This window comes from Aulonocara stuartgranti, assembly GCF_965226115.1.
Source record: "Aulonocara stuartgranti genome assembly, chromosome: 1".
In the NCBI taxonomy this organism is placed as follows: domain Eukaryota; kingdom Metazoa; phylum Chordata; class Actinopteri; order Cichliformes; family Cichlidae; genus Aulonocara; species Aulonocara stuartgranti.
The window spans coordinates 18734291-18760066 of record NC_138939.1 but is presented as its reverse complement, the minus strand read 5'-3'; the positions used below and the strand labels follow the sequence as shown (position 1 = coordinate 18760066).

At 40.1% G+C, this 25776-nt stretch overlaps 2 protein-coding genes across 2 annotated transcripts in view; one reads left to right on the top strand and one right to left on the bottom strand.

The window, feature by feature from the left end:
• The first annotated feature begins 1409 nt into the window (after positions 1–1409).
• LOC309708894 (uncharacterized protein) lies at positions 1410–25630 on the top strand. Its single transcript, XM_082537244.1, has 27 exons — positions 1410–1631; positions 4757–4881; positions 5969–6177; positions 6282–6381; positions 6503–6724; positions 7286–7360; positions 7461–7567; positions 7724–7911; positions 11128–11285; positions 11378–11478; positions 11569–11715; positions 12168–12302; positions 12390–12619; positions 13890–14030; positions 14133–14201; positions 14285–14400; positions 14492–14516; positions 19285–19660; positions 21875–22084; positions 23258–23385; positions 23504–23606; positions 23782–24011; positions 24162–24378; positions 24456–24563; positions 24700–24957; positions 25044–25169; positions 25253–25630. Exons 2-27 carry the CDS (start codon positions 4764–4766, stop codon positions 25361–25363), a joined length of 4008 nt encoding a protein of 1335 aa, XP_082393370.1. The 5' UTR covers positions 1410–1631; positions 4757–4763; the 3' UTR covers positions 25364–25630.
• The window catches only part of tex9 (testis expressed 9), a 32172-nt gene continuing 31827 nt past the window's right edge, over positions 25432–25776 (bottom strand). The window contains exon 13 of the mRNA XM_082512151.1: positions 25432–25751. Coding sequence (XP_082368277.1) covers positions 25677–25751 — 75 coding nt within the window. The 3' untranslated portion in view covers positions 25432–25676. The remainder of the gene's footprint in view (positions 25752–25776) is intronic.

Sequence of the window (25776 nt, the reverse complement as noted above, 5' to 3'; positions counted from 1 at the left end):
CGACATGTGTCATTTTGTGTCATCACTGTATTTTATCATTTGCAGTTTTGAGCAGATGGAGATCACAGTGGATAAGAATATATTAAAGAGCTTTCTTGACTTGACTTGACTTGATAAACAGAGCGTTATTTTATGCTTTATTATGCTGTGTGCATCATGCATCACTTGATTCTATCAGCAGATCTGTTTTTAATCTAACGATCTGAAACAACTGCAGTGAGAGCTGCAGGAGCAGATGGCAGGTGTGGTGCAGTCTATGTACCATTAATTACTCAGAGGTAATTCAGGGCTTGTCAAAAAATGTTTCTTCAGGTAATAACGGGTAATCTTGTTTGTTTCTGTGAATTATTTTGATGAATAATTACTTTTCCATTACAAAACAGCTTTAAAGACAGCTTGTTATTAACCTGCAGTTAAATACACTTACAGATGTCATTAGAAGTTTGTATGCACGTATTTCTAATGCCACTAACAAGAAGTTAATAGGTCTCGGCCTTGCCAAGATAAAAGACGCAGAACCTTCAGCACCACCTATTAACAGATTTAAGGGAGTTTGTGTATATATTTAAGTTTGTATGTAAACTTTTGAACATATAAATTAGAGAAAATACGAGTGTGACTGTTCCTTTCCTTCCCATCACAGCAGCTGCACCATGAGCTGCAAAGTCAATAAACTGACAACTAAAGTATGTAGAATAGCATTTTTAAATGCACAACATGTCAAACCTTGAAGCAGATGGGTCACGGCAGCAGAAGACCACACCGAGTGCCACTCCTACCAGGTAAAAACAGTTAACTGAGACAGTTCACATGGGCTCACCAAAACTGCACAATAGAAGATTAGAAAAATGGTGCCTGGTCCATTGAGACTCCATTTCCACTGCGATATTCAGATGGTGTAAATAGTATGAATCCTTATTGCCTTGATCAGTGGTTCAGGCTGTTGATGGTGGTGTAACCATGTGAGGGATATTTTCTTACCACACATTGGGAAACTTAGCTACAGCTGAGCATTGCTTAATCCCACAGCCTGCTTGAGTATAGTTGCTGACCATGTCCATGTACCGATTTTTTGACGGCTGCTTCCAGGAGGATAACACGCCAATATGGACCACAATCACTGAGGAATGTTTCCTGCACCTTGTTGACCTCATGGCACGAAGATTTAAGGGTCTTTTAATGTCATCTGACATCATTTACTGTGTATATTTTTTACTTTAGTTTTTACCTCATTAAGATATTTGTCTTGTCATGTTGCATAGGAATTTCCTAAATGTGAGACAAAGTATATGTTGTTTTATTTTAATTATCTACACATCCCTTGATTACTTAGAAATATATCTAAAAGTAATGACTGAATAAAAATGCAGACCTAAACAAATGTTTATTTAATGTGTGCAAATGTGTCTTGCTGAGCTGGTTATTCCTTTGCAGGTGGAGAGAACTGATGGCGAGACCAGGAAGCAGTACATCACTGAAAGGAAGTTCCCAGCGAGGAGCACCGGGTATTGGTCCGCACACGCCGAGCTTTTCCGCCGCCTTTGGGCAGCGATACATCCCTTGGTGTGTGTGATGTGCACCCGCTCTTTCTGAAATCCGCCGTCCTCAGCTCAAGGACTGTGCCGAAACTGGTATGTAGACACAGCTTTTCCCCTAAACTGCGAGCTGGCAGTGAAAGAGTTGTGTTTAAGCACACGTCCTACCGGTGCAGGCTTTGTCCCAGAAAATGTGTGCATGCTAACCGATTCTGGCTAATGTTATGAGGCTTTGCTCGATGACCGGTTACTCTTGCAAAATAATGATACAATGATCTGACAGTACACTGTGCCGCAGCTCTAAAATCTGATTTTGCATTTAATGCTCTAATATTGTGGCAGACTGCAGCGGCCGAAGAGCAGGAGCAGCACTAGAAAACTGGACCTTAGCATTAGCTCTGCCGCTAGTGAAAAGAGACATTAACGTCAAACAGCGCTGCTCGCTATGAGGGAGCTAGGCTAACATGACGTTAGCTGTTCTGTTGTTGAATGTAGCACACAATAATGTCTTCATTTACTCTACCTGTTTTCATGTGTTTATGAAATGTGCACTGAGGTGAGCTCGCTTAAAATTAAAGACCTTTGTGCATTTGTGCATGCAATTTCAGTTAGTTGTTTGTCGCTATAAAAGCGTTCAGGCCCAAATAAGTAATGCATTAAAACGCGAGGCATTAGTATGACTATTATACAATAGAAACTGAGCACAGCTACACCAGCAGGCAGTGTTGTCACCGCCTTAACGTCAATTACACAGCTTTGTAAAACCTTCAGTTTATAAAAGCTCCTTTTAGGGTCTCCACAACACAAAAAACCAAAGCACTGAGACCCAGTTTAAATCCTGTTCACCAATAATCACTGTAAATAATCAGGGGTTTGTACTGTAGGGTAAAAAAAACGGTAATGGTACCCACTAATGAGATTTTTCCAGATTGAAAATAACCTGAAGCATGTTTAAAATTTGTTTTTTTTGTTGTTTTTTTAAAGTCATGTATTCAAAGCAAAAATAAATAAATAAAAATCTAAACAAACTGGCCAAACATTGTGCGCCATGAAGTGAAAGTGATGCCATTAGGGCTGCAGCTATTGATTACTTTCAGAATGGAGTAGTATATCGATTATTCCATCAATTAATCAAGTAATCGAATAAGAAATACTTTTGTATTATTAATGAGAAATAATAAATATCAAAAAGATAAAAAAAAAAAATTCACGTCTTACCTTTACTCTGTCTTCTTAGAAGGCTTTCTAAAATTAATCGGAGGCAAGTTTTAATGCAGCTGAAAAAAGACATGATGTTGCAGATGTTAATTCATATTAATAATAATTCTGTGTCTGACCTAACAACCCTCAGGTCAGTGGCTCAGAGTTTAATGGCCCTTTTACATTTTAATTGGCTTGTGAAGAAAGCTTTTATTTTTAAACATTAATGCAATTTAATGAATAAAATATTTTATATTATTTCACTTTTAGTCTGAAAAATGTTATGAAAGCCTTGGAATAAGTATGGTCTCGTGCACCCCATACCCCCCTTTAGACTCACCCCTGTTTGCTGCAGGTATTTTTTCCATGTTAAAAAAAGGAAAAAAAAGCTGTATAATTTAACCAGTCTTGTATCAGACTAACTAAGTCACTAAGTTAACAGTTTATCTGCATATTTTAATACTTCTGGAGATTTATTGTAGAAATAAGCGGCGGTGGATGGATAAGCTACAAAGTTTGCTTTTCTTCACGTCCGGTGTCAAATGACTAATCACATACTGTATAATATTTAGGTACCTGTGTTTATGCGCCAGTGGCTGGTTCAAATTATGGCATCGGCCCCTTATTGTGGCACCCTCAGATGCAATGAAATGCCATGCAATTTGAGGGCTGGATCAAATTGTGGCATCAGCCTCTAACTGTGGCACCCATGGTGGAGGCTTACCATGTCATTTAGGGGTGATGCCATGGCTGCTTAGACTAATACCTCAATCTGTTGCGGCGTTTGGGGTGATGCTGTAGCATATGGAGATGATTCCGTGGCATTTTGGGGTGGTGCCGCACACTGCCAAGGCATTTGGAGAGGATAAGTCAGAATTGTTTAAAACCAAACCAGATGAAGTCATTTGTCTGAACTATGTTATTTTCTTTGATTCGTGATTTGGGTGTTTTCTTAGCTTTTTGTTTGATTGGTGTTAAATTGAAGTATTGAGCTAGTTTGTTGATCAGGTCCTTACGAAAGAGGATTAGGGCCACTGGGGGGGAAAAAAGTGGGCACGTCTTTTTTTTTTTTCTTCTTTTTCTTCTTTTCCTGAATTCGGTGAAAAAAGTCAGAATTCTGACTTTAATCTCAGAATTCTGACTTTTCTGACTTATTCCAAACCATGGCCAACCTAAAAACATTTCCAGACAACCACTATACATTGTGACATTCCAGTATTTCAAAAAAGCCACAGTAAAGACATTATTAAAAAAAACACACACCCACAACCACACAGCTGTGGCAGCTCAGCTGTTTGGACGAGGTATGTAATGGCACCGTCTCAAAAAGCCGGGATAGGTCGTGGCATCACCCTTAAAACGCTGTGGCATAACCCCAAGATGCCATGTCAAATGGTAGCATCTGAGTATACCACCAGTTTATAATCAATTTCTAATCTAAATTCAAGGAAATCCGTTTGAATACACAAAGTCTCTTCTTATTAAGTTTAAGAAATCTAGCTACTTAACATGTTGAGTAATCGATTATCAGTTCTACTAAAAGCAGCCCCACTCCAGCTAGTAAAGCCCTCATCAGGGGTCATTTATTTTATGCTCAGCTTGTTTATTCTTGTAGAACCGAGTGCTGACCAGCTGTATGCCAAATGCAGATTTTGCAGTTTTTTTGGTGCAGACTCAGGCACCGGATGCTCAGATTGCACACCTGAATCGAATTTCTCCCAGTAACCCGTTTTCCATGCATTTGCTGCAGCGATTCTTATCGTTACTTTTTTAATAGGCATAATCAGAAAAAGTAATCACAGGTAAAGATCAAATGCCTGTTTCGACAGTTTATCATGAAATACTTTGGGAACACCATTTTTGTTTGTTTTTTTTCTTTCAATAATTAGATCATCCAAGGATCTGTACCTAAGTGGGCCACCATCAGTGATATCTGTGTTTCTTATTTCATCTCAAAGTGGCTGATGGGAGATACGTGTGTTGTTTGCTGAAGCAGTAACTTTAATGTTTTTCTGTTGTAGGTCCACAATGTCCGAACTTTTTATGGAGTGTGTAGAGGAGGAGCTGGAGCCGTGGCAGAAACAAGTTCCTGAAGTTCACTTGATAGAAGATGATGACGATGAGCCCATCTTTGTTGGAGTGCTCTGTATGTTACACCACATTTTTAGAAATATAAAAACGTCTTATTTTATTGTTTAAACTTTAATGGCACCAATGAATGTATGATAATACAAAAACAGACTGGATTCCTCCACCAAAGCTGAAATTTACCTGGAGAGCTTCCCTGTGCCCAGATCCAGATTAGTTTGTTAAATATTCGGGAACATCCGCACAGTATCGCCCAGTTCTTAATATGCTCTTGTAAATATAGGATAACTAAATGTCCACTTTTAACCATTTGGAGACAGGATAAAAGTCCTTTCAAAGAAATTTCTGGCACCAGATCAAATATTGTCTCTGACATGTAGAGCTGTTTGTCCTGCTAGATTGTTTTAGTTTACTCTATAGTACTCATTTATGCCATCAGGCATACAAGATTCATAGTTTTTTTTTAAATAATTGGGTCGTGTTTTCTGGAAGGAGACGGTGACAATGTCTGTAAATTTTTGCCTCAGTACGCCACCCTGTACACCATCTAGTGAAGTTATGAGGAAGTAAATGTGTCATTGACAAAGCCTACAATGGGAAAAAAAGCTGTCACGAATAGATGCAGTTCTTTGACTCGTGATCTGAAGCATATCACATCATCTGTCAAACATGATGGTGGTAATGTTATGGCTGCCACGTATGACTGCCAGTAGAACTGAGTCGATGGGGTTTGTTGATGATGTTACTGCAGATTGAAGTAGCAGGATAAATTGTTGAACTGTGTACAGGGTTATACTCTCTGCTCAGATTCACCCACATACTGCGGAACTGATTGGATAGTGCATTATAAACTGTAGGCAGAGAAACCCACAAACTGCAAGTTGTACCAAACACAGTTCGGACGTATAAATGTCCCTATATTGTCCCAGCATCCAGAGGAGAAATAGTGTACATTTAATTTTCTGTAACTCGCTATTTTTAGTCAATTGCAGCTCATTACAGAAGTTGTTTTTCTAGGGTTTTTACTTGTTGTCCAGCAAGTTGCACATATTGCCTGCTAAAATTCTAAGTTTTCAATGCTTTGACTTTGTTTCTGGTTGTTGTTGTTGAATTGCCTATTTTTGCCCCCCTTAATGTTCTCACAGCGAATAACCAGAAGGATGGAAAGCCTTCTAACCCTCCGACTCCTCAAAGGAAAAGTGCAGCGAAACAAGAAGTAAAGTGCCCCCCTCCTCAGCCTGCTGTGGTCCCCTCACCAATAGTGCTGCCATTGAATATACCTGGGAAAACAAAGAGTATTGTACCAACCAGTCTGACAACAGTAACTCCACAGCCTGTTATTGTCAATAATCAGGTATTTTTGCATTTAAGTGTTTCTAAATACCAAAAAACTAAATGATAAGAGCAGGCACAGAAGGAACAGAAGCTGATAAGGGTGATTTTTGTTTGTTTTTTCAGGGCTTTATTGTCACTTCTCCACAGTTAACAAATAGCAGTGACTTTATTGCCTCTTTTGGGGCCGCGTATCCCCCAAGACCATCAATTACAATCATTCCAGGTAAATCTCAGTTTAATATAGTAATCCTTTTGTGAGTAAATCTTCATTGCACTATATTTTGTTTGTTTATTTTCTTTAGTTTGAGTCTTGCAATGCCAAGTGCGTATCCTGTTGCTTACAGCTGGTCAGCAGCAGATTTTTCAGCAGGTCTCTCCAGCCACAGTCATACCTGGCGCTGTCCACAGGCCACAGGTGCAACAAATTAGCAACAATGTTGTGACACTGTCAAATGTCCAGAGTCCTGCTGTATACTCAACACAGCCTAGTCAGCTTCAACCAAACAGATCCACCTCACAACCTCTTCAGACCTTTTCTATGTCTGCAAAGGACACCAATAGCAGAGGTAACGCTCTAAAAGTTAGCTATTTTGCTTTTCCTGATTTTTTTTTTTTTTTTTTTTCTGCCACGTGTACATGTTTTGTAGTGGTGGTTCCTCATATTAAACACAGCCAAAGTTTCAGATAATGAGGTCCGTATTTGTGCAAATAGTCTTTATTAGTCAAAAGCTCTAGCTCACACCTTAATGAAGAGCAGTGAAATAGAAAAAAGTCAACTTTAAGGGGGGAGGAGATTAAAATGTATTGGTTCAGAAAGTGCAGGAATTGTTGGATTATTTTGATCTATGAATCATGTGAAGCTACTCTTGTAGAACTTAGAACATATAACTTTTATTGTCAGTATACAGTTGCTTGCACAGTGAAATTAAGTAGCAAGACCACAAAGATGAAAAAGTAAAGAAAACAATATACCTCTTCACAACCTCTTGCTGTGTATACCTCTAGTGTATGTTTATTGTAGAGTCTAGGGATAAAAATGTGGAACTGTGACAAAAAAAAACAACTGTGTTTTTAGCCTCAGGCAGCTCAATTATCTCAATTGTCAATTGTTTTACATTTCGGTACAGATCAGAGCTTACTGAAACGAGGACTGGCACCACAGGAAATGGACAACGTAGCAAAAAAATCAAAGCCTGACTTGTGTAAGTTTTATTGACAATTTTTTTTTTTAAACTCAAAAAGATTCTAATCCAAGTTCCTGCTGTATTTTATTAAGTTTAACCTTCAGTTCCTTTTCTGTAGCACCACAAAAAGTAGTCATCAGAGTGGAAAATGGCATGGTAAAGAGAAAGTGTCCCAATTGTCAAGAAGAAATTCTCACAGAGGAAGCTCTAAAATATCACATGATGGTGAGTAAAACTCTGGTAAGAATATGTTATTGTCAAATGGGATTATATGAAATAATTATATAAAATAATGTTTTTAAAAGCCCGTCAGTTTTAGCAAACAATCATTCGTGTGTTGGTTTCCATGAAACATTAATATGTTTAATCCGTTTATGTCAGAACTGCCGTGCCAACGGAGGAAGCACAGCTCCAGCGGCCCTGAACACGAACTCAAACAAGCGCATCATGCTGGTCGCAGATTTCTATTACGGTAACTTTGAGGGAGACGTGCAAAAGAAGGAGGCACAGAAGACCAACACCACCTTTAAGTGCCAGAGCTGCTTAAAAGTTCTCAAGAATAATATCAGGTAGGAAAATTTGCTTTCATTCTTAAGTAGATAGCCATAATTTTTCTTTATGAATTGTCATTTTTCCCACAAAGAGTGCAGACTTCTTGCTGATTTCAGCATTTTGCCTTTGTAAGTTTGAATTATTTACATTATTTTATTGGTTCCTATTGGCTGGCACCACATGTAAAACAACAGGACGCAAATACACAGTAATTAAAGCATAATGAATGGTGCACATCCATAAATGTCAGCAATGACTTCGGCCACTTGCGCAAGTTACATGAAAAGCTCTACAAAGATTCCCCAAAAGTCTAAATCAGACCTTACTCCTTGATTGGTACATATGCCACTATATTAATATGCATAATATCCTCCTGAGAACTGAGGAAATTGATTTTATGATTTCCTGCCTCTTTGGAGCTTAAAGAAGCCACCCAAACATATGAGATATCATTGGAAGGGCCAGCATGTCCTCTGTGAGCACATCGGCACCTAGTAAGGGTAGCTCAAACAAGTCATAAGATATAGAAAGAAAACAAATGTCCAAAATAGAGGAAAAAATGAATAGGCTGGGTCTCAGGAGGATATAATGTACTATACATTTACAAATATTGGTTTGTTTTTATGTGTGTTTCCTTGTCACTAAATAGAAATTAACCAGCATATATTTGCTCCAAATATCCATTAGATTGGGTCGTCGTGTTATTGTTTTATAGTAGTAATTGGGCTTCCTGCTTTAAGGAAGTCTGAGCAGCTCGGTTTACAGGTGGCTGCTCACCTCATAACCAGGCTAATCGCTTTCTGCTGGGGAACATCTGATTGTATTACAGTAATAAATAGGCAGGTTGGTCTAGTAGTAATTATTCAACTTTAGTATTCTGTTTTGCTCAGTAATAGGAAGGCATACGGATACTGATCTAAACTCCAATGGTATTGTTAATTTGTGGGAATTATATTTTGAAATCAACATTCCCTTCATGAAGGGGAGTAAAGGCAAAACCATCTGCCTTTTCCAACTCTAACATGGATTTGAATAAAGTATTAGTGAATATTTATGGTGTTTATAGACAGTGCTGTAGTGTTTGGCTTGTTTTGTCTACACACATAATGTTCAAAAACCAAACTGAGTTTTCAAGGACTTTGTGTCCAGTGCCAATAAAACAAAAGAGAGGATGGGGAGGGAGGTTATCTGCCTCTGCCCTAACTGCAGCTTTTGTCTCAGATGGATGACAGTATCTGACCATTTTCCCTCATGGGCGTAGAGATGAAAAATGACTGCTAGTTTAGGTGGCGTAAGAAGTGCTCCTTTGATTAAATAACTTTGCTTCAGAACAGTGGGGCAAAAAAAGCTTCTGTAAGCTGCTTTTAATGGGAGAACACATTTGTACTGCAACCACACTCTCACAGCGGAGGTCAGAGATCAGCCACATAAAAATTTCTATTAGGGGAGCTGAGGTAGCAGAATGTGCAGGCTGAAAAATGGGCCATGCCTCGTCAGGGCAGCAGTGGCAGGTAGCTGAGGAGGTGCTCAGTGCAGCCGTGGGGCACTGTATCATTAAGCAAAACAAAAATCTTTGTGTAATTGCTGATATTATAGCAGCCATTATACATGCTTAGAAAGTGAAGCGCGAGCAGAGCGCTTCATTCATCTTAAAAACCTTTGGGACCTGGATCCGGTGCATGTACACAGGCCATGAATATTTAATTTTTCCCCCACAAAGCTAAAGTTGATGCTGTTTTAGTGCACCTATTTTCTCTTTAAAGATAAATCGTGATCAAATTTGTTCAAGTCCGCACTTGTGTATTTATTTATTCAACCTTGAGCTGTTTGTACTGACCAAACGCAAACATTGTTATGATGAATGAATGGAAGGGCTGTGTGGAAAATACACTTAAATGTAAAGTAATAGCTCACCTAATAGTTTCTGGCTTATAAATTAATTCTTTAATGTAGCAGCTTTGAAAATGTAGGGCTTAGACAACCAGCAGTATACAGATGTGGAGTAAGTTCAGTTAGCATGCACTGTAGCTAATCTCAACAGGTTTAAGCTGATCTTTAACTATTCAACAAATATATAAGTGGCCTGCCAAAATTTTCAATCAGTAGTACCAACACTAATATCTTGAAAATATATTTTTGTTATGGGTTAAATTTAACCAATTTAAATACATTTAAAACAGGGTTAATAATGAGCAAAAACTGAACTGTAAAGTCAGAACACCTGTTCATCATATAAAGTATATTTGTGAACAATTATAGAAACTCTTCCTTTCGTTTATAACCTGAAATGAACTTTTTTAAAATTAATTAAAAAAAAATGTTACTCTTAGTTTACTCACTCCACCTTTTGTTTCTTAGGATTCAGGATTCAATATTACAGGTGCAACAAATATAATAAGACATGAATGGGGGGAAAAAAGTTTGACTAATGTTTTCATATAATTTAAAGTATGAAAAGCAATTATTAAGATTAATTTTGCATTCCAGCAGCAGGTGGTCTGGGCTAGAATGAATAAATACGGGTAAATGCATCCATTTCATACTTTCTAAGGTTTCAATCACACAGGGCTAGAGACCAGTTGGCAACCTCCAGTAACTTGGTAACAACTGGATGATGAGTGGTTGCTGGCTGTTGCTAGGGGATATCAGTTGTAATGATATGATGCTACACTGAAAGCCTCATTGTGATTTCTTTGGTAATGAGCAGATTAACAAAAGTCGCAAAAGTCATGTCTGCAAACACTCAGCAACTACTCACTGATCTGTAACAAAGATGAAAACACGATGAAAACCAGAAACGGCCGTTTGCCTTATGAGCACAGTTGTGCCTCGACGCTAAAACCAAAAGGTTTCAAAACTTTTTCGATGAAGGCGATTGCTCTTTCTAGCCTGCTTCATGCTTTTCACAGGTTCAGTTCCACTCTGCAAATAATTAGTGTTTGCAGACAAGCTAGCATCTTTTATGGGCAAGCGATGCTAGCAACCAAAGCAATCACTAAGAATACATCTTTGTGACCAACTATTTGCGAACCAGTTGGGAACACCGATTTTTCTTAGCAACCTGTTCTGAGTGGTCTCTAGGTCTTTACTGAGGCCTGAATCGTCAGTTCAAATAAACGTCAGCAGTCTGTTCTTGATAACAGTTAAAAGCTGGCTAATTGTTCAAAGGCTGCCACATGCTAACGAGTTGGTTGACATTTCCGTGCTCTGTGTGTTTCCATTCTTCGCTGCAGGTTCATGAACCATATGAAACACCACTTGGAGCTGGAAAAGCAGAACAGCGAGAGCTGGGAAAGCCACACAACCTGCCACCACTGCTACCGACAGTACATGACCCCGTTCCAGCTGCAGTGCCACATTGAGAGTGCTCACAGCCCAATTGAATCCTCAAGTATAACACGATGATTCATGAAGCTCATTCTGGCTTTTTGGTTAGAAATTTATTTTCCATATCTGATTTTATTCTATTTTTTTCCCTTTTAGCCAATTGCAAGATATGTGAGCTGGCGTTTGAATCAGAGCAGGTGCTTCTGGAGCACATGAAGGGAAACCACAAACCTGGGGAAATGCCTTATGTGTGCCAGGTCTGCATTCGTCTTAGGGTTACAGTTTCTTTTAATGTGTGCAGAGAATCGGTGGCCAGTACTGAATTTGTGGTTTTACTGCTTCCACAGGTTTGCAATTACAGGTCTTCCTTCTTCTCTGATTTGGAGACACATTTCAGGAGCGTCCACGAAAACACAAAAGACCTGCTGTGTCCCTTCTGTCTCAAAGTTCTTAGAACTAGTCATATATACATGCAGCACTACATGAAACATCAGGTATGAAGCTAAGTTCACCCTCGGTTTGAGCGCCTTTCAGAAACAGATGTCAGTTTTAACTGCCGCAGTGCAAAATACAGTTTAGTGAATTCAGATTTTCTCCAGGAAATTTTAAACATTTACAGGCTTGGAGTTGTTTTTGGTTCCTGCCATTACCTCCAAGTTTGAATTGATTTAGGTGTCTGCCGAGCACACAAGTGTAATACATAAAAGCTTCCACAATAAAACCTGCTTCTCTTGCCCTACAAAGCAATAAATTTGGTTGAATTAGAACCAAAAAAAATTAATTGCCACTCTATTAATAGAAGTGAAATTAGTCTGTTTCGTACTTGTTAGACTCTTTCAGCGAATCCAAATGAAACATATCAGCTATTAGCCTCCCATAGAACCACTTATTAATCACATTTTTTTGTGTTTCTGCCCCCCCCCCCCCCCCCCCCCCCCAATTTCAGAAAAAAAAGATCCATCGCTGTGGAAAATGTAGACTGAATTTTCTCACCTACAAGGAGAAAGTGGAGCACAGGTCTCATGTCCACAAGACTTTTAGGAAGCCTAAAGCCCTGGAGGGCCTTCCTCCTGGTACAAAGGTCTGAGGCAGTCATAATAAGATCTGTGCTATTATGTTAAATGTTAAAGAAATGTAAATTTGATCCAGTGTTGTGTTCTCACTGCAGGTGACCATTAGAGCTTCCCTCACAGGAAAGTCACCTGCACTGCCGGTGTCCCCTAAGCAACCTGGTTTTGTCGTCAGTACAGAAAGTCTGAGTGTGAATCATCCAATAAAACCTCATGTTACTGTATCTAAGTCTAAACCAACCACCTCAGAAACAGGAAAGGCAAAGATGCCTCAGAGCAAGAAGCAAAACCCTCAGTCCAAGCACAACCTGGCACTCAGGAATCTCAGGTTGGCAACTTTTTCACACAGCACTCAGGAGCAGACTCTAAAGATGTGCAGCATGTAAACATCAGTGAAGATCAATTTAGATTTCAGAGTGTTCTTTTTCAAAACTTCACTTGGTATGATAACATTAGAACTGCCACGAAGGTTCAGCCATTTCTTCATATCTGAAACTCGAGCTATTCAGGTCCTCTGGATTTCGCTCTTTATTTGCTTGGATTAGTTCACACTCTGGACTCTTGGCTCATTTCAGCTTCAGCTACGCTGCTTCGCACAGCCAACAGCCTGATCAATATCTCAGCAGTCCTTATTATAAAACTTTTCACAGACAAAGCCATCACAGACTTTCTTATTTCAGGATTTAATGTGACCCATGTCTACCTGTTGTAGCTGTGTGTTGTCACCAGGGGGCGGTGTCAGATGTGTAAAAAAAAAAAAACAAAACCATCTGCTAATGTTGGCTGTTGTTCCTCCTCTGCTTGTGGACTGCTATTCGTTTTCTTGTTAAAGACAGCTTTTTCCAACCAATCAGTTTTTGACATTTTCATGGCATCATTGCATCAATCGCTCTAGTTGTAGTTGTCTCTTGTTGGATTACTTGTTCCTGCGTTCCACTGTAGGTGGTGTAAATAAATACATTTGGACTCTTTTAAACTATTGTGAAGTCGCAAACGTTGAGCCCTTAATACAATTTGAGCTGATGCAAATTTATTAAGAAGTTAAATATCAAGACCCTTTAAAATGACTGTAGTCTTTAAATAAATTAAATGTTTACACTGCAGTCTTCACTAAAGTGCAGATCATTTATCTTAATGACACAATGGGTCTTTTGCATGTGGTTAAAATTGCACCACAACCACTAACATGGAGCCCCACCTCTTGGGTATCCAAGGCAGGGTGGGAGCAAATTAATGGAGGTTATTAAAGCCCCGCAGTACACAAAATAAATGACTGTATTTCCAATTAATTTTCTGGACACTCTTCATTAGGCTGAGTAAAAATAACATGGAGTATAGCAGGATTTCTGTCTTTAAAAAAAATTAATGTGTGTGTGTGATATTTGGCTAATTAGGCTCAGTAATCAACAGCGATTTGCTGGCTTCAGTCACATTATTTGGGCTTTTAAGCAGATCAGACATAAGATGATGTAGTGGTACAACAAGTCGGACTGTACAATTAGAAAGCTACAGACCTCTCAGCAGACAATGCATCATACTAATGAGAAATTCAAATCATCATTAACAGTATCTTAAAGTGTTACATTTTGTGCTTTCAGTGCTAGCGGAGGGATTTACACATGCATCGAATGCAACGCACACGTGGACGACTTTTTCTCTCATTTCCCAATGGTTTCCAGTTGCGGCGCATGCAAATATCGCACAAGTTGCAAAGTTTCTATCGGGAATCATATGATAAGGTCAGCAAGACCCTGATTTCCATTGATATTTGAGTGACTTTTAGCATCTGCTGACTTTTTTTATGACAAAACTTTCTTTCTTTTAAAAAAAAAAAAAATCAGATTTCACAGCACCATCACCAAGAACAGATTTTTGAAAATGGATCACAAGAAAAATTCATTGGCCTCAAAGTAAGAGTACTTCTGAAGTTATACTTTCACTTGGCAGTAAATCTGAGTTAAAATAGTAATAAAATTTCTTCTTCTGTTTTCAGGTTCACGTTGGTTTGTCTCAACTGTGACCTTCTCGTCGATGCATCACGTGGCGACCTGATGACCAAACATTTAAACGATCGGCCGAATCACGTATGCAAAGTCATAGCTGAGAAAGGTTTGTGTTTGTCTTTCACTACCGCTGGAGTCATGGCCAGTGTTTAGTTTCACACGTTGCTTGAAAAAGTTGTTTCTTGTTTTTAACCCAGCAGATATGAAAGCCAAAGATCGTGTGTGAGTAGAAACCGCTCCCAACATTTACATGTTGTGATTTGTAGTGAATCTCTGAAACACACTGAAGACCTAAAGAAAATGCACTAAATACTTAAAGGGGCACTCTTTTCAATTTATAGTTTGCTTTCATGAAGTTGAACAACTTGCAACAGACTTTAACAGATTAAAATATAGTCAAAATAGAGACATAACAGAGATTGAGATATCTGTATATCATACACCTCGATTAACTCCAGCGTCTGCAAAGGTAGAATCTCTTATATTCTGTTATTCAGTCCTGTTATACTTTATACAAAACTGAAATAACCTCACAATTACATGAATCGTGGACAATAGTAACTGACTTGCTGTGGAGAATAATTCAGGGCTGAATATGTGTCTGTGTAGATGTTATCAAAGAGGTTAGGGGAAAAAGAGGTTTGTTAGAACTTTTTACCGTCATAAACGACATCAATTCATCCAGATTTGTGAATGTGATAACTTCAGAACAAAGTGATGTAGGATCTTCAAATTGATACCACAGGTGTAGTTACTAAAACTCTCAGACAACTTTGAATCTCTTTAAACTCATAGTTAGGGTCAGAGGTCAAATTTTCTGAAACTCTTGCAAATACGATGCGATAATCTGCTAGGAGGCAGAGGGATACCACTGGCCACCATCAGCATTTTTTATTGTGTCTGCAGTATTTGGCCTGCATGTGGTCATTTTATTTGAGACAATAACCTTCAGTAACCTTATAGTGTTATAACTGGTTACATTGCAGCTTATGTAATATCCCTCTCAACTAGTTGCATCAGATGGTTGAGTTTGGTTCAGTCAGACGTTTCTTCCTGTCATCAAGTACTTCCTCAAAATAGGTCTTTTGACTGCTAAATTTTATAGTTAACATTTTAATATTTACACTGGACCTTAATTTGATACATTTTGTATTTACTGTCTTTTGCTTCTGAAGTTACATTGTGTGTGAAATGGAGTCTACACACACAATCCACGCTCTCTATAGTGAATGTTTGCAGGTGCATCTTTGAGGATGGAATTAGCAGAAAGATATACGATACAAATGCATTGGATTTTTTTGATTTTTGTGAGATAGATAAAATATGTGAAGTTTAAAATTTATAAATTACTTATTTGGAAGTGTGTGTAAGTAATTTTCAAATAATCAAAACTTGACACATGATACTCATTAAAACCAAAAACTACTGTTTGTGAGGACTGTATACATGACTCTGACTCTTTTCACAGCATTAGTCTTTTTTTCCCCAAACCTGAAAAAACTTGGTGGATGCAGCAATTTAAAAAAATAAAATAAAATCCTGCAATTTACACTTCTTCCACTAATGCACAAAGCTGCAAACATTGCAGCTTTATTTACAGCTCAGTCCAGAGCGGCTGTTTCATGGGACCGACAGGCGTTACTGAGGTCTTACAGTAGGCCAGGTCACTGATGAGGACAGTGTAGCAAATTAAGGCCTAAAACCGAACCAACATGCTCCGTCTTGTGATTTGTGACTAATAAACATGTGGACGTAGGAGTGCCCCTTTAAGATGACTTAGTAAAACATTAAGAGGCAAATTTATTATTAATAAGTGTGTCATATCTATAGATAATAGGGGTGCAACAATACTCGTATCGACATTGAACCGTTCAATACAGTGCTTTCGGTTCGGTACACATACAGTGGGGCAAAAAAGTATTTAGTCAGCCACCGATTGTGCAAGTTCCCCCAACTAAAATGATGACAGAGGTCAGTAATTTGCACCAGAGGTACACTTCAACTGTGAGAGACGGATTTTTTTTTCACATTCTATGAATTCACATGGTAGGATTTGTAAAGAATTTATTCGTAAATTAGGGTGGAAAATAAGTATTTGGTCACCTCAAACAAGGAAAATCTCTGGCTCTCACAGACCTGTAACGTCTTCTGTAAGAAGCTTTTCTGTCCCCCACTCGTTACCTGTATGAATGGCACCTGTTTGAACTCATCATCTGTATAAAAGACACCTGTCCACAGCCTCAAACAGTCAGACTCCAAACTCCGCCATGACCAAGACCAAAGAGCTTTCGAAGGACACCAGGAAAAGTATTGTAGACCTGCACCAGACTGGGAAGAGTGAATCTACAATAGGCAAGCAGCTTGGTGTGAAAAAATCAACTGTGGGAGCAATCATCAGAAAATGGAAGACATACAAGACCACTGATAATCTCCCTCGATCTGGGGCTCCACGCAAGATCTCATCCCGTGGGGTCAAAATGATCATGAGAACGGTGAGCAAAGATCCCAGAACCACACGGGGGGACCTGGTGAATGACCTGCAGAGAGCTGGGACCAAAGTAACAAAGGTCACCATCAGTAACACACTACAACGGCAGGGAATCAAATCCCGCAGTGGCAGACGTGTTCCGCTGCTGAAGCCAGTGCATGTCCAGGCCCGTCTGAAGTTTGCCAGAGAGCACATGGATGATACAGCAGAGGATTGGGAGAATGTTATGTGGTCAGATGAAACCAAAGTAGAACTTTTTGGTATAAACTCAACTCGTCGTCTTTGGAGGAAGAAGAATACTGAGTTTCATCCCAAGAACACCATACCTACTGTGAAGCATGGGGGTGGAAACATCATGCTATGGGGCTGTTTTTCTGCCAAGGGGACAGGACGACTGATCCGTGTTAAGGACAGAATGAATGGGGCCATGTATCGTGAGATTTTGAGCCAAAACCTCCTTCCATCAGTGAGAACTTTGAAGATGAAACGAGGCTGGGTCTTCCAACATGACAATGATCCAAAACACACCGCCCGGGCAACAAAGGAGTGGCTCCGTAAGAAGCATTTGAAAGTCCTGGAGTGGCCTAGCCAGTCTCCAGACCTCAACCCCATAGAAAATCTGTGGCGGGAGTTGAAAGTCCGTGTTGCTCGGCGACAGCCCCAAAACATCACTGCTCTCGAGAAGATCTGCATGGAGGAATGGGCCAAAATACCAGCTACTGTGTGTGCAAACCTGGTAAAGACCTATAGTAAACGTTTGACCTCTGTTATTGCCAACAAAGGTTATGTTACAAAGTATTGAGTTGTATTTTTGTTATTGACCAAATACTTATTTTCCACCCTGATTTACGAATAAATTCTTTACAAATCCTACCATGTGGATTCATGGATTTTTTTTCACATTCTGTCTCTCACAGTTGAAGTGTACCTCTGGTGCAAATTACTGACCTCTGTCATCATTTTAGGTGGGGGAACTTGCACAATCGGTGGCTGACTAAATACTTTTTTGCCCCACTGTATGTATCGAACAATACAAAATCTTTTATTTATTTTATCAACTTTTCTTCTGACGATGCTGTCTGTGTTGAGCGCTCAGTGGATCTGCGTTCGACTACTGAGCAAGCTAGCAAGACAGAAGCTAAGTTCGTTGCAACATGGCAAATTGAACCTCCCCCACCCTCATTCAGATCTGGCGTTTGGAACTATCTTGGTTTTCATGTGAAGCATGACCCTGATGGACAAAAGTCATGGACAAAAGTAAAACAGTGTGTCGGATGTGCCACGCAATCAGGGCTGGACTGGGACAAAAAAATACCTGACTTCTTACCTGAAGTTCAGTTCCTCTGCCACTATGACCGGCGGCCGCCTCGGGTCTCTCCTCCTCTTGCCTCCCCTTTCCCTTATCCACCTGCTGGCCTCCACCACTTGCTGATGTTGCTAAATCTGTGGAAGCTATGCCATAGCTACCGCCAAACAATTCAGTTATTTTTACACATTTGGCAGCGTCTGCCTGAAGGGCTTGTTTCTTTTTGGCCCTAATTTTTTTCTGCACCTCCTTTCCTTTTTTTGTTCTCCATTTTCTTTAGTTCGTCTATAAGATTGCTAAACAAGGGGGAGGGTGCATCCGACCTCCTCGGCTGTAATTGGTCCAGCCCAGAGTCGATCATGACCAATTGGCCGATCCAACACCTTTCATTATTTATACCCTTCCAAAAAAAAAAAAAATCGATCGGCCCATAAAAACAAAAAATCGCCAGCCCGATGGCCAGTCCAGCTATGCACGCAATGCTCAATTGGTGGGAACTAGTGCGTTAGCGCAGTTAGCTTGTTGACGCTGTCCAGCCTTGCGCATGGGGCGATCTGCGGTAACTTGTTAAGGGAGATTTGCCGCGTTATGGCGTTAATGTCATTTTAACGACATTAACGCTGACAGCACTAGTGGGAACACAACGAATATGACTGCACATTTACGCCAACATCATCTTAGTGCAAAGACAAGTGGAAGCAGACAAAAACAACAAGCACGCATGCTACAAACTTTACCCGAGTCATTTAGACAGCCGTTAGCACATGATTCTCCTTATGGGGACCTGCTATGTTTAATACGCTGCTGAGAATAAACCCCAGAAGAAGCGTATAGTATAGCTTTTATTTTGGAAAGAGCCATTTCTCTGTAATAAACTCTCTTTGCCAAAGATGAGTGATTTCTTGATCAGATAGATTTTTATTATTATTTTGTTGTTTCAGCAACATTAAATTTAAAAACTGTACTTTTGAGTTAAAATATATATTTATAATTTTAATAAATGACAAATTAAAAAGGCATGAACTTTTTTTTTTTGTATCGAACCGAACCGTGAATTTTGTGTATCGTTGCACCCCTAATATATAACTGTTCATGAGTAGGTTCATATTTTTTTAAATTGTTGGTAGAAAATGCATGTTAGCTGAACGTCAATCTGAAGTACGTCGTTATAATGCCGTCTTCTTCCCTTCACACAGGCAGCTCATCGTGGGGCAGCCAGCCAAAGTCCAAGTGTACGTCTTGACAGCCTCACCTGCTCAAAAACCAAAGGAAACGGACCCAAAACAAGCTGAATGTGTCTCATCTGGAGGTGCAGCCATCGGCACTGTTGACAAACCAGAATTAGAGTCGCCGTTACCAGCAGGAGATCAGAAGGAGATTTCCACAGGAACAAGTGTTATCCAGGCTTCCTCTGAAGATGACTCAAAGACGTCGGTGCTGCCCGCTTTACCGTCTTCCAGCACACCTGACCTCTGTGACGAGATCTCAGAGAGCAGAGATGAGGAAGATCAGCGTCCCGACTCTGTGTCTGCGGCAGAGAGTGCGACTGTAGACCAGCAGCCTCAGTCAGATTAAACCTGTACAGACTAACTAAACAATGACTTCCCGTTATTCAGAAAACACCTCACCAGTGTACTAGATGTAAAACGTCTTTATATTTGTGAATAAAAAAAAAAAAAAAGTAGATCCAGTAAAGTTTTATTTACCCTGCAAAGTTGATCAGGAGTATTCCCACTAAATATTTTTGATTCTTTTGTAAGATCCTCCCAACACACAAAGTGTCTGGCGCCCTGCCGGTCTAAAGAGGGCAGTGATTGTCAAAAAATGTTGACACATAAATTTGTCAAGACCACCAGATTTCCTTAAAAAGAAATCCCACTTCCCGGCACAGAATGCTCAAATTACTTATACCTAAATTCTGCATGTAGTCCTCCTAAAAATTTGCCTGCAAAAATATTGTAATTGCTGAATGTTTAAGCAGCTTGGGCCCATCCATAGGTTTTCCTGGTGTTTTGTATTAATTAGGATAGGAGGAAGAGGATCAAGGAAGTGAGAGGCAGTCAAAGTGTTTTGGGTTTTTAATGTGTGGTTGCTACTATTGTGTATGTGCTTTTTATTTCCTTTCATTTTTTATTTGTAACGAACCTCAAAGCTGCTCCCTTTATATAGAGTCAGGTTGCTGTGCAGCAAGTGTAAAAATGTTAAAGTGATGTAGCACATATTTACCTTGATCACCTGCTGGTTTTAAGTAAGTTTATCAACACTAAGACATCTGATTTAAACCATTAGGAAAATACGTGGAATGTTTTTTTTTTTGGGGGGGGGGGGGTTCCTTCCCCACATGGAAAGTGATCTCAGCTCTGAAAGGTTTGCGTTTTAAAGGTGAACATAACCTGAATATTTTAGCATTGAGTGAAAGATTAGGTAGATTTCACTGTGTTAACAGAGTTGACAGATCCAGCTTATAAAATAAATACCTTTTGGATTAGGTACTAGATGGGTTTTGATTTACAATTACTGGGGGGGGGGATCTGGAAATATTTTTTACAATACTGTGTGTTTGTTTTACTTGGCTTGAAATGTCAGAAGGTTTGTTTAAAAAACAAAAAAACAAAAAAAAGATCTTTCACTTGTACAGTACAGCAAGTTTGTAAATGCATCTATGTCTATTAAGGCGCTATAAATGTACCCCCATCCAACCTGTTTTTAATACATTCTTATAAAACTATGGTTCCCCTTAGAACACATTTTCCTCTGATCAACATTCTTGGCTTAGATCCAAGTGTTCCTCTTCTTTGTTATGTAAATAAATCTTTAATACAAGCCAGTTTGAGTGTGATTTGTTTGTTGGCCACATACACCTCTTTTAATCAAGGAAATATTTTGATCTTGAAGCTAGTGGTGAGATTTCTTTAGGAGGAAAACTAAAAAGCCATACTTGGAAAAAACATTTGTAGTCACTTTGGTCAGACTTGTTACTATGAGCAGGGCTGGACTGAGACAAAAAATTGGCCCTGGCATTTATGGTTCTCATCTCTTCCTCACTTCTCTACAGCTAGTGCTTGCAGCAGCAGCCCCCTGTGGTAATGAGACCTCGCTACTAGTTGTTGTTGGTACTACCGTTCACAGAGTTCCGAGACCTAATCAAAAATTAATGAAACTAAATAAAAATATTAGAAGCTAAAATGGAAAAAGCAATGCATCTCCTAAAGCTAACCTCAGCTGAAAACAACTGAAAACTAAAACTCTAAACTGATAGCAAAAGTATTCCTATATCAAATATTAACGTGGAATCTATTGTTATTTTCTTCTGACAATTTATTAGACACATTGTTAACACTGTGATAAACATTCACCTGCCTTCAGAAGTGCGTCAGTTATTCATGGCGTGTATCCTAGAAACAATCCTCCATCCTGAAACCGGTTTGAGTTTCCCGGGCCTGACGTCACTGCCAACGCTCACTCATTGGCCCAGTTTAGGAAGACCAAGCGTTCCCAGGACAACAAAACGCTAAACAACTGACCGAGGTAACCTGCGGCAGCTACTGACCCGCTCAGAAACACCGAGGATTAACATTCGTTTCAGTACATTCGAAGTTTTCTGCGTTAAAGAAAGTTAAAGGCTTGAGTTGAGAAAGCGGGAATCCAGGAGAAGAACCTCAAACATGGTAAATCCTAGAAGCAAATTTAACGTTAGCTTGGCTGCTAGTTCACGACCTCAAAGTTAACATAACGCAGGTTTCTGGTCACGTGTTTTCTCCTCCCGTGTTATTGTTGTGGACACAGAGTGGTAACAGGATGTACAGCCACCAGCAGAGGTTAATGGCTCAGCGGCGGGTCCAGGAGCAGCACCGGCAGCAGGAGGCCCAGCGGGTGGACAGAGAGCGGCAGGTCCAGGCCAGCCTGAGGGAGGAGGAGGGCTTCGAGAGGAGGAGGTACCTGCGACAGGTGCAGCAGGAGCTCAAGGAGAAGCAGATAGAGAGCGCACTGCTCAAGGTTTGTGTGTCTGTTTCGGGGGTGACAATTGACATTTAAGCACGCTCTATTCGGTTTTATTTTTCTGAATATATTGGTTTTCACTTTTACAGGTGAGAGATGGATCCATTCTGAAATCTGGTGAAATTTTTAATCAGAAAAATCCTTTCAGCATAATAGCAAATACTTCAAATGAAAAACTAAATAAAATTCTTCTGGAATTAATTAAAATGCATGTAAAGTATCCAAATGAAACTAAATAAAGCAGTAGTTGTTTTTCCTTGCAGCATAAATAAAGTAATGGAATACATCTAGTATAAAGGCATAGAATAAGAGATTTTGAGACCATCTCCATTTACATATATAATCTTCTTCTTTCACTGTTCCCATCACCACAGTGGATCAACTCCTATCTCACCATAGCACCAACCCTCCGTCCTTAATTATAGCCATGAATTCCCCCTAAGATCTTCCTCTTTTCCTCCTTCTTAGCAGCTCCATCTTCAACATCCTTTGTCCAGTATATCCAATGTCCCTCCGCTGCACCTGTCCAGACCATCTCAGCCTCACCTATTGGAATTTGTCTCCAATTTCAGATCTAATATATTTTCCATTTCTGATTTTACATCAGACCAGTATCTTTGCAGCTAAACTCTTTACAATCCAAAATAAGACATGCTTTTTAAAGTATTGACCAAGTCTTGATCGGATTAAGATGTGAGGAGTTTACTGTCCATGGATCCAAAATGTTAATTCAACTAAAAATGTTAATTTTAATGCCTTGTGACTTGATACTTCGCCATACTGGAAAATTCAAAGGTTGTTCCCAGATTTCTGCTTGATTACTAGAAGAACTTGTTCTTTGAGTTTGTTTTTAGTATAGTTAATCCTTAAAAAGCCAATACTGACAGTGCTGACAGGAACAGTGCCTATTGGGCACAGACTCAAGCCCCTAGAGCATCAGGTGGCACTTTGTCTTATCCTTGAGTTAAAATTATATGATATTTACCCCCTAAGAACAAAAAAAGAACAAAAGATCACAGAGAGACAGCAGCACATGTTTGTGGCCAGGAGTTATTTTGTTTCATAATCAATAACTGACTACAGATTTTAGATCCAAACTTTGAAAAAATATCCCTCTGACACTTTTCTCTTATCTGAGCTTTAAATGTGATAAATAAATGTGATTCGCAGGCAGAGGAGGATCGAGTTAACCGGGAAAAGCAGCTTGAACAGGAAGAGAGAATGGCCAGGGAGCTGGCCCGCATCAACCACGATAAGCAGAAAGAGGAGAAAATGAGGCAGTATATCAAAGAGAACAGGTACACACACACACTGACCTCGTTACCCTGACTTACTGGAGGCTCTGGGTCAGTAAACAAACACATTTGACATTTGTCACTTTCTGCCTGTTAAATATTTTCTCTGTGTATTTTTCAGCACGGAGCTTCGAGAGCTGGAGTTGAAGCTGAAGTCTGCGTACCTGAACAAGGACAGAGCCGCACAGATTGCTGAGCAGGAGGCCATGAGGTTTGAGACAATGGTGAGTCCTGAGGGCAGACTTTCTTTGAATATAACAAATACTCTTGAAGTGTGGAAATTTTAACAGAAAACACCCAAAACTCTCCCCACCCAAAACTACTACTTTTGGGTAAGTACAAAGAATACAAAGGCTGCTCTGAAGTCTGTAGGTTGTATAAATATGATGTGTCTTTTAGCGGGAAGAGGCAGACTACGCTCGCAAGATGAGGAGCGACCGGGAGCGGGTAGCCGTTGAGCAGCAGAAGCTGCAGCAGAAGCGCCAGGAGGAGATGGTGCAGTATCAGAAAGAGCTGGAGCAGCAGCTCATGGAGAGGGAGCGCAGGAGACAGGAAGCGTATGAGGAATTCCTCAAAGAGAAGCTCATGGTGGACGAGATCGTCAGGAAGATTTACGAGGAGGATCAGACGTGAGTCGCTACTAATTCATAATCTCTTCATGGTTAGTTAAAAAAATACCTGCAAAAAACAATAGCAAGTGTCTCAGACAACAGCTTCCTTCTAAACGGGATGCAGAGGTAGCACAGGATGAGTGACTTTTTGAAATGTTTTCCTGAAAGGGAGCGGCAGCTGAAACTGGAGAAAGTCCGAGCCACTCAGCAGCATATCGAAGAGTTCAAGAGACAGCAGGCCGAGTGGAGGCGCATGGAGCGAGAAAGGATGGAGGCCGAGAACCAGCGCATCATGGAGTTTGCCATGCAGCAGCAGCACATGGAGAAGGACAGGATAGCCAAGCTCAAAGAGAGAGAAGAGGCGAAGGAGCATCTTCATAAATTGGTGAAGACTCTCGGCTTCTTAACTCTTTGGTGACGACGCCGGAGTGCATCTGTAACTAACGTCTCTGTCCTCTGCAGCTCTGCGTGAAGATTGAGGAGGAGCAGCAGCAGCGTGAAGAGATGGAGCGCGTTCGTCAGGAGCTTTATTTGGAAGAGCAAGAAGAGGCTAACAGGCAGAGAGAAATCGTAAGGAGCTTTACTCTGCCCAGCTTCCTTCCACAGGAAAAAGAGTGTGTTATGTTGCGATTTTGAATTGACTGTATGGTGTGAATGCTTGTCTGATTCTCTGTGTGACACTCGCTCTTACTCTTTTGTGTAACAGGAGGAGATGGAGAAGAAAATCAGACAGAGGCTGATGATGCAACAGACCTTCCAGGAGCAGCTGGCTTTCAAAGAGATGCGGAGGCAGGCTGAGAAAGAGGAAGAGGAGGCCTTCAGGAAGATGATGATGGCCAAGTTCGCAGAGGACGACCGTATAGAGCAGATGAACGCCCAGAAACGACGCATGAAGCAGCTTGAACACAAACGTGAGGTGGAGAAACTAATAGAGGACAGAAGACGACAGCAGGAGGCCGACATGGTGCAAATTACTCTCTTTGATCATTTTTTTTATCTTAATGTATACTTTTAATGATGTGCTTTGTGATATTTTGATTGCTCTTCCAGGAGCTGGAGGCTAAAGAGAGAGCGATTGAGGAGCAGAAAGAGGCATTGCGGAGACAGATCGTTGAAGAAGAGAGGCAGAGGCTTCTGAAGCGTCATGCGACACAACTCCTTGGATACTTGCCTAAGGTGTGAGGCGGTACACGAGTCACAAATAATTTTACGCAGCTTCAGATCAAACACATGTATGACCGCTTGTGTTTTGTTTCCAGGGCTTGCTGCGGGAGGATGACCTGGAACACTTAGACGAAGACTTCAGAAAACACTTTAAAACACGTCAGGCTGATGCGTTCTCTGATGATGGCTGGGAGGCCAACGATTAGATGCTTCTCCTCCAATCTGCCACTAGAGGGCAGTGTAGAGTTACAGAAGTATAGATACAAGGGACCGATTCAGGGACATATTTTTATTAAGAGGTGCTGACAGGCACTGAGTTAACATCATTCCAAACAGACGTGGCAACTCAGTCTGCCAATGTTTAACTGAAGAGACAAACCAAATCTACTTATCATTTTTTCTGACAATGTTCTGAGAGACAACTGAGGCCTACAACACAAAGAAGTATCCTAAAATAACAGTGACCACTGTTAAGCTTTTTAGCTTTTAAAAAATAGAAGTGGAGACATTCAGTGGTTATTACTTCCCCCAGTCTAGAGCCTTCATGAATTCTTCTTCTGTGAAGCTCAGCAGCTTAGCAGCTTCAAAATGCATCTGCACACACACAAAAAAAAACCCC

Bases quoted from the DNA above. Each gene is read 5' to 3' on its own strand.
- LOC309708894 (XM_082537244.1), top strand. From the start codon at position 4,764: ATGTCCGAACTTTTTATGGAGTGTGTAGAGGAGGAGCTGGAGCCGTGG. The intron at 6,725-7,285 runs GTAACGCTCTAA...ATTTCGGTACAG, and splicing joins AAAGGACACCAATAGCAGAG to ATCAGAGCTTACTGAAACGA. The intron at 14,031-14,132 runs GTCAGCAAGACC...AAAAAAAATCAG, and splicing joins ATCGGGAATCATATGATAAG to ATTTCACAGCACCATCACCA.